This window comes from Zingiber officinale, chromosome 11A (genome assembly GCF_018446385.1).
Source record: "Zingiber officinale cultivar Zhangliang chromosome 11A, Zo_v1.1, whole genome shotgun sequence".
In the NCBI taxonomy this organism is placed as follows: domain Eukaryota; kingdom Viridiplantae; phylum Streptophyta; class Magnoliopsida; order Zingiberales; family Zingiberaceae; genus Zingiber; species Zingiber officinale.
In genome coordinates this window covers 68,566,141-68,581,411 of record NC_056006.1, presented here as the reverse complement: position 1 = coordinate 68,581,411, position 15,271 = coordinate 68,566,141, and the positions used below count along the sequence as shown (strand labels likewise).

The 15,271-nt window shown below is 35.8% G+C and overlaps 1 protein-coding gene and 1 pseudogene across 1 annotated transcript; one reads left to right on the top strand and one right to left on the bottom strand.

The window, feature by feature from the left end:
• Window positions 1–229: 229 nt before the first annotated feature.
• On the bottom strand, window positions 230–406 carry LOC122033047 (annotated as a pseudogene).
• A 3,637-nt stretch (window positions 407–4,043) lies between these two features.
• Window positions 4,044–4,676, top strand: LOC122032252 (auxin-responsive protein SAUR71-like). Its single transcript, XM_042591526.1, has one exon. The coding sequence runs from the start codon at window positions 4,139–4,141 to the stop codon at window positions 4,541–4,543; it is 405 nt and encodes a 134-aa protein (XP_042447460.1). The 5' UTR covers window positions 4,044–4,138; the 3' UTR covers window positions 4,544–4,676.
• Window positions 4,677–15,271: the final 10,595 nt, after the last annotated feature.

Here is a 15,271-nt window from a genome sequence, read left to right as displayed (position 1 = left end):
AAAATAATAATACTTTTTATTTTTTTTTTACTTTTATTAACATTCTTTTGTAATTTTATTATTTTTTTAAGGTTCCAAAATCTTTTTAAAAATATATTGATAAATTTAGAAACAACAAGAATGTAACGATATAAATTTAAAATAAAACTACTCATCGCAGATATGCATTGCATGCATAATATAATGCATTAATACATATAAATTAGTACTACCTATAAATTAAATTTGATAAATGTGCGTTAGGTTCATATAATAGTATAATGCAAGGATGACGCTTGAGAACTCTAGCAATAAGTTACTATAACGGACTCTCCCTCATAAAAAAAATTTAATTTTTTATATCAAATATTAAACGGATAAACATAGATACTACATTTAATCTTAGCCAAAAGGTCGAGAAAAGTATATTTTTTTAACGACGTCGGCCCAAGATATTTATAGAAGATTTTCTGCTCATAGTGTTGCAAATCATAAAATGTGAAACTAAAAGATCATTACAGTGCATATTTTTTATATAAAAAATAATATAAAAAATATTAATAAGTTTTAAAAAAAAATTCGATATGAAAATAAAAAAGATATTAAAGTAATTTAACTTTAAACTTTATCAAAATTAGTTATTAAACAATTATTAAATGTTTAGATTATTAATTAAACAGTAAGATTAAGTTCTCTAGGGTCAACCATAATTTTTGGTGAAAAATCACGAACTTAAAAAGACTCGAAATTTTTTAAACAACTATATAGATAAATTAAGAAAGTTATTCATAGTAAACAATATTAATTTGACATGCATTTTAGATGTTTAAGGTCATACCTTTTATATTAAAGTCTTTAATAAAATAACTATGTTTTTATTAATTTTATAACACTTTTGTTTGTTTTCTGGTAATCAAATATTAAAAAAATAAGTTTTCTTTAAATTTTATATTAATCTTTTTTTTTTGTACATTTTAAAGTTTTCTTTAAAATTTTAAATTTTTAAAATAAAAAATAAAAAATTTAAATATATTTAAAGAATCTTCACCATTATAATTTTTTTTTAAAAAATAAACTCTTTAAAATCATCAATGTCTTTTCTGGAATGTCCTTAATAAAATAATTAAAAAATTAATCCGATTTAATTTAATTTAATTTAATTAAGAAAATTTAATTTTTTTTACTTTAATTTAGTATAGACGAAAATAATATTCTGAAAATTAAATACGTTGTTCCGTAAAAAAACTTAAAGTATTATGTGTCTGTCCTGTGAAAAGCCGACAAAACTCGATGTTAGGAAAATTAGTGTTGAGAAGGTTGGTCCAACCGATCGAACCATGAATCGATCCTTGATTCAATCCGATCAATTATTAAAATTGAAAAGAATTAAAAATTCAATCAAAATCATTTAAAATCGACCAAGACTATATAAAATCGATCAAAATCATAAGCTCAATTAGAATTGAAACATGATTTTTAATTTTTGAAATATGATATATATATATATATATAACGATCATGATCAAATCTAAAAAATCTCATCGGATCATCTCATCCATTCCGTAATCGGTCCGATTTTCAAAATATTGAGGAAAATACCGAAGTTAATAACAAAGGATTTGTCAAAATAACAGGAACATGAGCACCCGTGATTCCTACTGTACGGTAGGACAGCGACTGCGTCTTTCGAATCTAAAAAGTCCCGACCAGTGTGACAGTTGGTCTCAGATCTTTGTCTTTTATTCAGCGAATCGAATTTGTTCAATTTGAGAGAGAAAAAAAATATGAATAATGGAAACACTAGTAAAAATAAACAAATTATTGAATGAATTAAAAAATTAAGATTAACGGAATCGTAGTAAAAAAAACAAGAGAGAGAAATTTCTTAGAGGGCGCAGGATTGTCGAAAAGACATCTAGAGCTTTCAAAATGTCAAAAGGATACTATTTTTTTTTTCTATTTTACCACTCCATCAAAATTAACTTTTTTATTTTTTTTTCTTTTCTATCTGTTTTATACTTCTTTTGTCTCTTAAATTAAATTATTATTTTCTTATACATACAACGTCAACCACTATAGTAGTTATCCTCACGAATGGACACACAATTGATACTTAAATGAATAGTTAAATTAATAAATTTTTAAGTTAATTTTTAATGGTACAAAATATTATTAAGTGTTTGACCTCTTTCACTTAAAAAGATACTAATTTAACTTCTTCTAACAAGTGTGGGGCCCTTTTAGAAGGATTGCTAAGGTAATAATTTTACTTTTTGCTCTAATAATTACTATAGTATGATTTGGATTTTTGAAATGTTAATATGTAATGAAAGAATATAATATAGTAAAAATATTTATGATATATGTGTTTATTTCTAATATTTCTACGATAAATTATATGTGCATATTAATTATCTTGAAGGCATAAATTTTAAAAATCATCTGATCAATGTTATTAATAATTTCAAATTAATATCTCTGGTCATATATAAATTTTGAGTTATTTTAGGAATATGTAATACTTAGAATGAGTTAAATCAAAATTCTCTAGCTCTATACCTCTAAAAAGGCTTGAAATGATCATTTTTTACTCTAAAGTGAGAGTTGTTAAGGATTCCATCTTATAATAAATATAGATATTTAAACGTATTTCAATTAAAAAAACCAACACTATGTCGGTGATCGTCTAATTAAGCTATGGTTTTGATTTTTATAAATTTACAGTGAATAGTGTATACAGATAAATTAGAGAAAATTTTATTTTAATTTATTTTATTTTAAATGAAGAGGTGAACATTACATGCAAAATAAAAGAGGAAAGAAATGGAAAAAAATCAAGTTAACATAGGCGTAAATGTCTTTTGGATAATTTTAAATTTAGGTTTTTTTTTTTTTTTTTGATAATTTGAAATATGAGATGCGCGGTCCAAAATGAAAAGAAAATGAAAAGAGTGAAAAAATTATTGAATGGATTTTTTATTTTCTTAATTATTGAGCAAACAGGTGTGAGCTGGAATGGGGCCACGCAGGGGAGCGTATGAGCTGTGACGATAACAGAGCAGTTATTGTGCGGTGGTGGTGCGTGGGTATTCTGGTATCCTTAGGCCTTAGCCAACGCGGTTAAATAGCCACGGAAAATCCGGCGCTCCATAATATGGTAGGAAACAGACACGTGTCGCCTCCCCGCCCCGTTTTCAGCCTAGGTCGGACTTCCCAGGTTCGGCTGGGGACTCAGATCCGGCGGAGCAGCGGACGCGAACGCGAACGCGAACGCGAACGCGAACGCGAACGCGAACGCGAACGCGAACGCGAACGCGAACGCGAACGCGAACGCGAACGCGAACGCGAACGCGAACGCGAACGCGCGTGGGAATCACGTGCGAGGACAGCGAAGCGACGCGGTCGACAGCCGCAGATGTCTCGGACCCGGATGCGGTGGCGCCTGGGTGCGGGGCCCAGGAGTGTAGGACCGTTTAGAACGGACCACAATCGGGCTCCAAAGCCGTGTGGGACAGGTGCCGGTGGAATTCCACATCCACTGAGAGGGTGGGTCAGTCGTCCAACGATGATAACTCCCCAAGGCACAACCGCGCAAGCGAGCAGGGCCGGTCGGGTCCACCAATTAAAGTTGCCTCCCGTGGCCCCTCGTAGCAAGCAGGACCAGGAAATCCACGTCGCCGTCACTCTGTTTTACCCCTTCGTCTGTTTTTTCTCTGTGACAAATAGCGCCACGTGGGTGGCCCCCATGTCTAGGGACTTTACGGTACCCGTACAACTGTGACTACGGACTCGCTTACGGAGGAGGCTCTGTCTCGCCCTGGACACCGTCCAGGAATCTTTAGCCGTTAGAATGAGATCGGATTGGTTATACGGGCGCCACGTCGGAGAAAAGGATTTCTTAAAATTCAGGAGGACAGTTCGTTGAAGGAGCGCCGGTTTTGCGTGTTTCAGGGGATTGCTCACTCTTACGGAGTTGTACCAGCCGAGTACTCTTCTCTCCTTCTCGTTTTCCTTTGTGTTTTTTTTCCTTCCTTTTCAGATAATAGTGGAGAGGCAGTTCTATAAATATTTGAGCAAGCGCCCACACCTGCCCTCGCGCTCTGTTCCTTTCCTCCTTCGCTTCCGTCCTCAAACTCAACGCACGCGGATTTTGGTCGCGATGATACCGATGCGGCTCATCCGGCGGCTGTCTCGGGTGGCGGATTCGACGTCGCAGGACGCCTCGCCGCCTGCGGCGAAGGGGCGCGCGGGGCGACGGAAGCTCCGGAAGCCGGTGCCCGAGGGGCACGTGCCGATGTGCGTCGGCGAGGAGATGGAGCGATTCTCTGTCCCCGCGGAGGTTCTCGGCCGGCCGGCCTTCCTCGAGCTCCTCCGCCGCTCCGCCCAGGAGTACGGCTACGAGCAGAGCGGCGTGCTCCGGATCCCCTGCCCCGTTCCGCTCTTCGCTCGACTACTCGTCCTCTCGTCCGCCTCCGACGCCGCGGGCGAAATTGCTCTGGACGAGCTACTCCGTTCGTTGCCAGAAGACCTCCCGTCGTCTTCACCGGCCGACCCGAGGCTGTAAACTAGGGTTCCGGCGCCTCATACTGAAATTAAATATATTTTTCTGTGTCTGTGCCAGTGTACATATGCTATCCTGCGCCTTAATTAGGCGACGGAGGGCTGTTCGGCGACTTAATATTTATTTTTTTCCTTAATTAGTCTGGCATTATTTTTTTCCTTTAAAAAGAAGGAATATAAGTTTGATGTGGTAATGAATAGTGAACATGCTTCAAGAAATTGTTTCGGCGTGAGATTAATTAATGGTCTGTCCTCATTTTGTTCCAAAATATATTTTTTTTTTAAAAAAAAAGATTTTTAAAATTTTTCTAAGTTTTTGCTAAAAATTAAAATGATGGTCATAGTCATTTATTAAAGAAAATCACAGCTCGCAAATTATTTTTTCATTAATAAAATCATGGACAATTTATTATTGAATTTACGAAATCATAAGAAAATAAATAAGTACAGATAATATTTTAGGAGTTAATTTTTAAATATGTATAAATTGTACTCTGAATTCTTGCTTGAATAACTAGATTATAAAAAAACTTAAATAAATAACATATTTTATCTTATATATTTGTGTTTGGATTTTATGGATCATCATAATTACAAAACTACTTAGGCTTCAAATATTATTGATTGTGCGTGCGCTATAATACATCATATATGCAATAATAGCTTGGAATATGATTTGTTTTTCATAATATTCTCTCTTTTTTCATGGAAGACTAAAAAAATCAATGAGACTACCTAAATTATGATTTAGGGAATTGTAGGCAATTTGAAATTAATTGCCTGAATTGTTTGACATATGCAACATTAGTTTGAAATTATTTTCAAAAAAAAATATTGGAATTTTTGAAACAGCTGGATTGCTTAATTTGATAATTGATTCTACTCAAATTTAGAAATGAAAAATGCAAACATGGGCTCAGTTACAAGTCCACATCACTCTTACTGGATTGGGCTGAAACCGGCTCCAACATAGGGGTGTAATAATTGAAAGGTTCCAGCTCGAGTTTGGTTCGTTTTACTTGAGTTTAGCTTGAATTCGATTCGAGCTTTAATTCTTAAGCTCGAGTTCTATTCGTAATGAAATTAAATAGTTCATTAACAGTTAAAACTCGATTAAAAAATGACTCATTTAAAAGTTAAACGAGCTTAGTTCGAAATATATATATATCACAAGCTCGCAAATTAAATATTGTTGAGTTCGAGATCGATTTGATAATGTTGAAATCAAGCTCGAGCTCAACTTGTTAACTTAATCGAATAATTTTTTTTTTCACCTGAATAACTCACAATGCTTGCTTTCCTTTGAATTGGAATGAAAAATAAGAATGTGAGGGATGTTATTTATACAAAATGAAAGAGTATAAGAACCTCTTGGTTCAATTAAATCTCATCCATCCAACTTAAATTGGATGGTTTAAATTACATCCCTTCCTAAAAGACACAATGTCTAAGATACAGTAAGTAAATAATAAGTGTTATTGGATAAATAACCTTATATAATTTTAAAAAAAAATTAAAAATTTGTAAAGATTTAAACAGAGTCCTTATGACACATTTGAATGGATAAATCAATTAGGCTAGATATTAGTTAAGTTGGGAGTTGATCAAGAAATTAATTTAAGCTTTGATTGATTAAACACTAAGTATAAAGTTGGAGTTATGCGCCGATTCCTGCTTCCATTTCCCTGATCCACTATGTTGCCATCTCCTTCTTCTCCCAGACATCGCCGTCGACTACCGATGGCGAGATGCCAGATGCCGCGAGTCCACTGTGTCACCCTCTCCTCTCTTCTCCAGACCCATGCCGCCGCCCTATTCCCCCCCCCCCCCAACAATGCCTAATCATGTTGTCCCTGTCGTGTCGTCGATCATTGACTGCCTGTCTGCCCATCGCCGCCGTCTGATCACGTCGGTGACGTTCGATCTAGCCACCGGCGGTTTAAGAACCACTGTTGTCAGTGCCCACTTCACCTTCCACCCGAACGCCACCGACACTACCCTATTGCCGGGTGTCGCCGTTGCCGGAAGGGAGGATCATCACTTACCTATTGGTTGGTCCTAGGAAGATCGTACCGGTTCCACTGTACAAAAATTTTGTACAAGTGTCGAACCTTTCCTAAACAACCTATTGTATTCTTTAAAAATTAAATTAGGAATCACAAACGGAACCTAACATTATTGATTCCAAATTTAACTTATCTGTTCTTAATGGTTTAGATTTAGATCGCAAACGATGCTTAACATTATTGATCCAAATCCACCTATGTTATAAATTCAATTAAATATTAATTTCCAAAATTGACTTCTAGGACTGCATGACGAGGCACTAGTCCTTCTTGGGTATGGGATCATCCACCACCGCTTATACAAAGCCTTTTAAGAAAATTTAATATTTAATTTCCTTATATAACTCTAGGTTTAACCAAAAAGAACAATCGAATCATAAATTTAAAAAACATAAAAAAAAATACAAACTCGAATTACTAATTCGAAAATCTAGAATCATATGCCTCTTGTGTTTGGAATTCATATAAAGAAAAACTAGCATGATGCGGAAAATAATTACTAGTTATACCTTTCTTTGTATAAAACGACCTCTTGATTTTCTACCGTATTCCTCGCCTCCTCTTGGACGTCATGTGGGTGACGATCCTCCAAGATGAACACCACCTAAAAGCTCCTCCTCCTTCTCTAGAATTCGGCCACAACCATCACCAAGGAACAAAAGAGAGCAAGGGGAAAGGAAAGGGAGAGGGGCGACCACAAGAGAGAACACCAACAAGAGAATAAGAATTGATTGATCATGAGGTCTCTCCTCCCATTCTTTTATAATACTTGCACAAGGCAAATAAGGACAGATTTTTTTACAAAAATTAAAATCTTCCTCTTGTTTTTCCTTTCCTCCTTTTTAATTTCTTTTTCTCCTCTTGATTAATTTAATGATTGGTCGGCCCCTTGCTTGGGCACCAAGCAACGGTGGCCGATCCTAAAAAGAGGAAGAAAAAAATCTTGTAAAAATTTTATAAGCAAAGAAGGAAACCTCTTATTAAATTTTACAAGCTCTCTTTTAATTTTCTAATGTGGATTTTAAAAAAGGAAAATTTTAAAACAAGTTTTAAGATTTAAAAATTCTCATTTAAAATTTTCTTTTTTAACATGGTTACAAAAAAGGAAAGTTTTAAATCTAAAACTCTCCTTTTAAAAAAACCATGTGGATGGTTAAAAAGGGAAAATTTTAAAACTTTTAAAATTTTTTTTAAACCATGTGACCTAATTCAAATAAGAAATTTTTTTATAAATTTAAAATCCCTCTTTTAAAACTTGTAGTTATCTACAAAGAGAAGATTTTAAAAATTTGAAACACCCCTCATAATTTGAATTATGGTGGCCGACCCCTACTTGCTTGGGCACCAAGCATAGGGCCGACCCTTTTGAGAAGGAAGTGGTCGGCCCCTATGGCTTGGTCACCAAGCCATGGGCCATCCCCCTCTTGGACACCAAGATGGACTTTTCATGAGTGGATATGCGGTATTAATGAGGCTACGATAGGGACCTAGAGGAGAAATTGGTTTTGACCTCCCGACGAGCTCGAGTATCTCGTGTTCGCCCCGAACACACAACTCAAGTTCATCAATAATAATTCATTCCACTAGAGAGTTATTATTGCACCACCACACCAATCCCAAATTACATCATGGGCTCCTTCTTATCATGAGTGTGTTAGTCTCCCTGTGTTTAAGATATTGAATGTCCATTAATTAAATGAGTTACTGACAACTCATTTAATTAACATCTAGCTCCGAGAGTAGTACCACTCAACTTTATCATCATGTTGGACTAAGTCCACTTGCAGGGTTTAATATGACAATTCTTATAAGCTCCTCTTAGGGGAATTCTCAACCTACATTACTAGGATACAATTTTCTTATATAATCAACAACACACACTATAAGTAATATCATTTCCCAACTTATCGGGCCTATTGATTTATCGAGCTAAATCTCACCCTTTGATAAGTCAAAGAAATAAATACTAAATATATGTGCTCGTTATTATATTAGGATTAAGAGCACACACTTCCATAATAATTAAGGTCTTGTTCTTTTATTAAGTCAGTATAAAAAGAACCTACCTTAAATGGTCCTACTCAATACACTTAGAATATATTAGTGTAATTTATTAGTCAAGATAAACTAATACCTAATTACACTACGACTATTCCAACGGTTTGTTCCTTTCCATCTTAGTCGTGAGCAACTGTTTATAATTTATAAAGAACTGATAACATGATCTTCTGTGTGTGACACCACACACCATGTTATCTACAATATAAATTAATTGAATAACTACACTTAACATAAATATAGATATTTTTGACCAATGTGATTCTTTATTTCAAAAGTAAATATTTACAAAAGCTAGGTTTTTAGTATACACTCCAACACTACCCTCTTTTGTGTGTGAGGACTCTAGCTGAATAGCGGATGCTGCCATCAGTGGAGCTATTACTAACGAATCCCTTATCCCCTACCAATGATGCACAGTTCTTATGCTAGATTTGAATCGCAGCCACCATACCCCCTTCTTCCGGCCAACCATCCACCTCTAGGACTGGAGCTTTTATCTCCTATTGCAGGGAAAAGCTTCCGGCCAAAGTTCTCCAACGAACAATGTTCACCGGGGGCCCTGCTATCGGCGACTATATTTAAGGTAATCTATCATTGCTAGTGTACAATTTGGAGTGTAGGACTTATACTAAGTGTTGATTGGGGATAATTTGCGTTGAGGATAGTAGCTTTATCTTGGCTCCAGCCATATTTTCTGGCAGCAACTTCTCCAACCGAGAGTCATCAGAGGTGTCACTGATGTTGGGTGAGTTGTTGGAATTGGTTTATGTTTAACCTAACCTAATGTGATGAGGGAATGGGTTGGTTGTGAATGAAATTTAGATAGATAAGTTACATATGTGATGTAGGACTCTAATTTGGGGTGAGCATCACAATGTGGGATTTATTTCAGATACGATCTCCATTTTGAGGCGGGTACTTCTTACCTTAATTCTTTAGTACTTTAGCCTTAGTGCATGAACTATATTTAGATAGTTACTGTATATACCTTGACTCCACTCATATATTGTTAGTAATAGACCTAGTACTAATTATGAGATGATTGTAAAGGGTTCATTTTTGTATCATATTTTATTATTAATAAAAGGCAAAATTGGTTATTATATTTATTTCAGTTTAGTGTCAGTTGAATAAGTATAATAATGTCCTTGGGTAGTAGGTTCTTATCTACAGCATATCAATTAATTGAATAGATAGTGAGATATTGTAGATATACATAGAACACTACTCTTAACTATTCTTAGTCAAGCATTAATATACAAGGATAATATTAATGCGTTGAGACTAGTATGTGTTAGAGTGTATACTGAAAGCCTAAGCTTTTGTAAACATTTATTTTGAATAAAGAATCACATTCGGTCAAATTGTCTACATTTAGTTGTAGTTGTTCAATTAATTTATATTATAGATAACATAGTATGTGGTGCCACATACAGAAGATGATGTTATCAGTACCTTATAAATTATAAATAGTAGCTCACGACCAAAATGGAAAGGATCAAACCATTGAAAGGTCGTAGTGTAATTAGGAATTAGTTTATCTTGACTATATAATTACACTAGTACACTTAGAGTGTATTGAGTATGACCATTTGAGGTCGTTTCTTTTATACTGACTTTATAAAGGAACAAATACCTCAGTTATTATGGAAGTGTGTACTTTTAATTCTAATATAATAACAAGCACATATATTTGATATTTATTTCTTTAATTTATTAATGGGTGAGATTTAGTTCGATAAATCAATAAGCCCGATAAGTTGGGAAATGATATCACTTATAGTGTGTGTTGTTGATTATAGAAGGAAATTGTGTCCTAGTGATCTAGGTTGATAATGTCCCCAAGATGAGCTCATAAGGATTGTCATGTTAAACCCTGCAGGTGGACTTAGTCCGACATGACGATAAAGTTGAGTGGTACTATTCTTGGATTAAGATATTAATTAAATGAGTTGTCAGTAACTCACTTAATTAGTAGACATTCGACATCTTAAACATAGGGAGACTAACACACTCATAATAAGAAGGAGCCCAAAAATGTAATTTGGGATTGGTGCGGTAGTTCAATAATAGTTCTTTAGTGGAATGAATTATTATTGATAAAATTAAGTTGTGTGTTCGGGGCGAACACGGGATGCTTAATTTTATCGGGAGACCAAAACCAATTCCTCCTCTCGGTCCCTATCGTAGCCTCTTATTTATAGAGTACTATACCCACCTATACCCGCCTTCATACCCATGATGTAGGGGCTGACCAAGCTAGTTTGTGGATCAAGCTAGGGCCGGCCAAGCCTTGGTTCATGGGTGGCCGGCCCTAGCTTGAACCCAAGCTTAGGTGGCCGTCCCCCATTAAATTAAAAAGATTTTTAATTTAAAATTTTTTTTATGTGAAAGATATAATTTATTGGAGAGATTAAAAATTAAAATATCTCTTTTAAAAGGATCTACAAAAGATTAAAGAAAGAGATTAGATCTCTTTCCTTATTTGTAGATTGGAAAGATATTTTATTTTTTCTTTATAAATTATTCACATGTAGAAAAAATTAAAATTATAGAAATTTCTTTTTATCAACCATGAAGGGATTCTAAAGGAAAATTTTATTTTTTAAAAATTTTCGAAGACAAATAAGGAATTTTAATTGTTGATTGAAATTGCCTTGTTTGCTCTTATTGAGGTGGCCGGCCATGATGAAATTGATTAGGAAATTTTATTTAATTTTTCTTAATTAATTGTTGTCAAGGAAAGTTAAGGAAATTTTATTGTAATTAAATTTCCTTATTTACCAAATCTAAGGAATATAAAAGAAGGGGTTGGGGTGCCTTCATGAGACAACCTCTATTATTCTCTCCCTCTTTTTCCTTGGTGTTGTGGCCGGCCATCCTCTCTCCCTCTCTTCTTCTTTGTGGTGGCCGAAACCCTTCCTTGCTTGGAGCTTTTGTGGTGGCCGAATACTACTTGGAGAAGAAGAAGAAGAAGGAGAGAAAGCTTGCATCCCTTGGAGCTTAGTTGGTGGAAAAAGTTCTTCATCCTTGGATTTTTGGTGCTTGGCCGAAACTTGAAGGAAGAAGAAGAAGGTGCTAGGTGGTCCTCATCTTGGAAGATCGTTGCCCACACAACGTCCGAGGTTAGAAGAGGAATACGGTAGAAGATCAAGAGGTCTTTCTAAAAGGTATAACTAGTATTTTTCCTTTCCGCATCATACTAGTTATTTTTGGAAATAATACCAAATACAAGAGGCATGCGATTCTAGTATTTCGAATTTGTTTTCGATGTTGTGTTTTTTTATTTTTCTTTTCCTTGTGATTTGATTGTTCTTTTCGGTTGACCTAAAGTTATTTAAGGAAATTAAATATTAACTTTCCTTAAAAGGCTTTGTCTTGGCGGTGGTGGTTGTTCCCATATCCAAGAAGGCCATGTGCCTCGCCATGCAGTCTTGGAAGAAAATTTTGGAAACTAATATTTAATGAAATTAATAACTTAGGTGATTTGGATCGAACGTGTTAAGTTCCGCAGGAGATCCGAGTCTAAACCTAAAAGAACAAATAGATTAAACTTTGGATCAAACGTGTTAAGTTCCGCAGGCGATCCAAGTTTAATTTAAAAGAACACATGGTAGCTAGGAAAAGGTTCAGACCTTTGTGCAAAATTTTTGTACAGTGGAACCATTAGGTTTTCCGAGTAGCAACCAACAGTATGTAGGTCAACGGATGACTTTATCTCACAAGTCATGGATATGAGATATCAAGTTGACACATGAGTATATATTAGAGAATATGTATTGAATGACCCACCATAAAAATGTTTCATGGATCATTATATGAGTATCATAAACATTCTCATGTGATTATTGGTATGAATAGTCCTTAGACTTGAAGTCACTACAATTCCCTACATAAGAAGTTGTGTACTTTGGTATCGATAAACATCATCTGTAACAGGGTGGACAATAAAGTCGATCACTGGGTATGCAATGAATTATCTAGAGGGATGTGAGTGATGTAGATGGGATATATCCCTTCCATATGACGGAAGTTATATCTATGAGCCCCTTGATTAGTAGGACACAAGAAAGCATGGTCATGCTCAAATGAGTTAATATTAGATATTAAGTTTATTTGATTGAGTGTGTCTACTTAGATATCAAGAAACACAAAGGTTGATAAGAGGATGACATGGTCTATGCCTCATTAATCAATCTAGATATCAAGAATAGAGGGACCAAATCATACAAGATAATAGCCACGGACAGGTTAGGTTGGATCTCAACTTTCTCGTCACTTGGGTAGCATGATGCCTTGCTAGATACCACTCATTACTTATGTATCTAAATGTTGATTTGGATACATTGTCAATGTTACAAGAACCTATTAGGTCACATACAAAGAACAAGTAGATTTGGAGATTGGTTCATATGATGAATCATTGGATTAAGTCTAATCTGAATTGGACTTATTGAGTTAGACTCAATTGGATCTAATTATTAGATTGAGTCCAATTCAAACCAGACTCAAGGAGTCAATTCGAATTAATGAAATAGTGATTCATTAAATTTGAAATTGCATGAGATTAATTGAGTTATACTCAAGTGAATCCAACCATATGGATTCAATAAATATGAATTAGACTTGAGTTAGACTCAAATGAATTCATTCACTAAAGAGGATTAATGGAGATTAATTCATTCACTTGAATTAGAAGAATTTCAAAATTAATTATTCATTCAATTTCAAAATTGAATTCAAAATGAAGAGTTTAAAGGTGGTCCTTAATGGAGTGTTAATGCTCATTAAGGCTCATTAATTGAATTAATGCTCATTATTCATTGGATGAAGTGCAGAAGCATTTTTCTCTCATTTTGAAAGGTGGATCCTTCTTCTTCCACTTTTTCTCTTGCATTGGCCGAAACTCCGAAACTCACCTTCTTGGTTGCTAGCACAATCTTATGTTGGTTGCTACTGGGAATATCATATCGATTCCCCTATATAAAAATTTTGTACAAGTCCTAAACCATTCATAACGACCTATTGTGTTCTTTAGAAATTAAATTAGGAATCACAAACAGAACTTAACTTATTGATTCCAAATTTAACTTGTCTGTTCTTAGAGGTTTAGACTTGGATCGCAAACGATACTTAACATTATTGATCCAAATCCACCCATGATACAAATTTAATTAAATATTAATTTCAGAGATTGGCTTCCAGGTTAAACATGGCGAGGCACTAGGCCTTCTTGGGTATGGGAGCATCCACCACTTCCTAGACAAAGCCTTTCAACAAACTTTAATATTTAATTTCCTTATAGTAACCCTAGGTTTAACCAAAAGAAACAATCGAATCACAAAAATGGAAAAAAATAAAAGATCACAAACTCGAATCACAAATTCAAAACCTAGAATCATATGTCTCTTGTGTTTGGTATGTCAAAATATATACAAAGAAAACTAGTATGATACGGAATAGAATTACTAGTTATACCTTTTTTTTGTAAGCAACAACCTCTTGATCTTCTATCGTATTCCTCTTCTAATCTCGGACGTTGTGTGGGCGACGATATACCGAGACGAGAACCACCCAAGCTTTCTTCTTCTCCAAGCAAGTTTCGGCCACCACAAGAACTCCAAGAGAAGATGAGGTTCGACCACCACCACCAAGCTCCAAGGGATGCTAAAAACAAAGCCTCCTGTAAAATACCGAAAAATGGCGAATAATGATAAGGGAATTTTCCAGAATTTTTAGAAATTTTCTGGAATTTTTCGGAGACCGTATGGATGAGTTTACGGGGATAAAAATGGGGCCCGGAAAAGCCTGTTTAGGCTACCCCGTTTTAGCGAGGAAAAGTCAAATTTTTATTTTTATTTTCTTTTTCTCTTTTCCTCTCTTCCCGTCGCCGTTTCCCTCTCCCCCCGCGCCTTCTCTTCTCCTCCTGTGCCCTTATCCTCACTCGGCGGCCTCCTTCCCTTTTCTCTTCGCGATGCTGCCGACCACCGCCCGGAGAACGACCGCCTCTCACTGATGCCGATTCTTGAGAGCCTCCGAGTGCCGATTCCCGAGTGTCGCCTCTTGGAGCAACGCCATCGTCTCCTCTCGAGGGTGTTCTTCCTCTTCGAGCCGAGCCCTAACCTCAAACCGGAGACCTCCCGATCCTTCTCAGCCGCCACCCCTCCGCCTGATCCAGCGCCTCAGCCATCACCTGGCACCGTCGTTGACACACGTCGGCCACCGTCTCTAGTTAGGCACCGTCGACCCCACAGTAGACCACCTATTCCTGGGTTTCCCTTCGAGATGGTGCCCTAGTCATTTCCACCTGTACTGCCGGTGAGTGGTTGTCTTGAGCAGATTTTATTCCTCACTGGGACTAGTTCCTCTTGTGTGTTCTTATCAGGATGAGCTCCAACAACGGCTTCACGGTTACATACTCATCATCCATTTACCTTTGGTTTGGCTGTGAGCTTGATCTTGCTTCTACTGCCCAATTGATTTTCGGATTGACAAGGAGCAGTTCCATTAGATCACTGACGAGGTAAATGCATCAAATCATTGCTCCTTTGTTGGTTTGGTTTCGTTTCAAGGTTGCCCTCTTTGATTTTTATGTTAGACTATTC

Coding starts and splice junctions, on each gene's coding strand:
- LOC122032252 (XM_042591526.1), top strand. CDS start 4,139: ATGATACCGATGCGGCTCATCCGGCGGCTGTCTCGGGTGGCGGATTCG.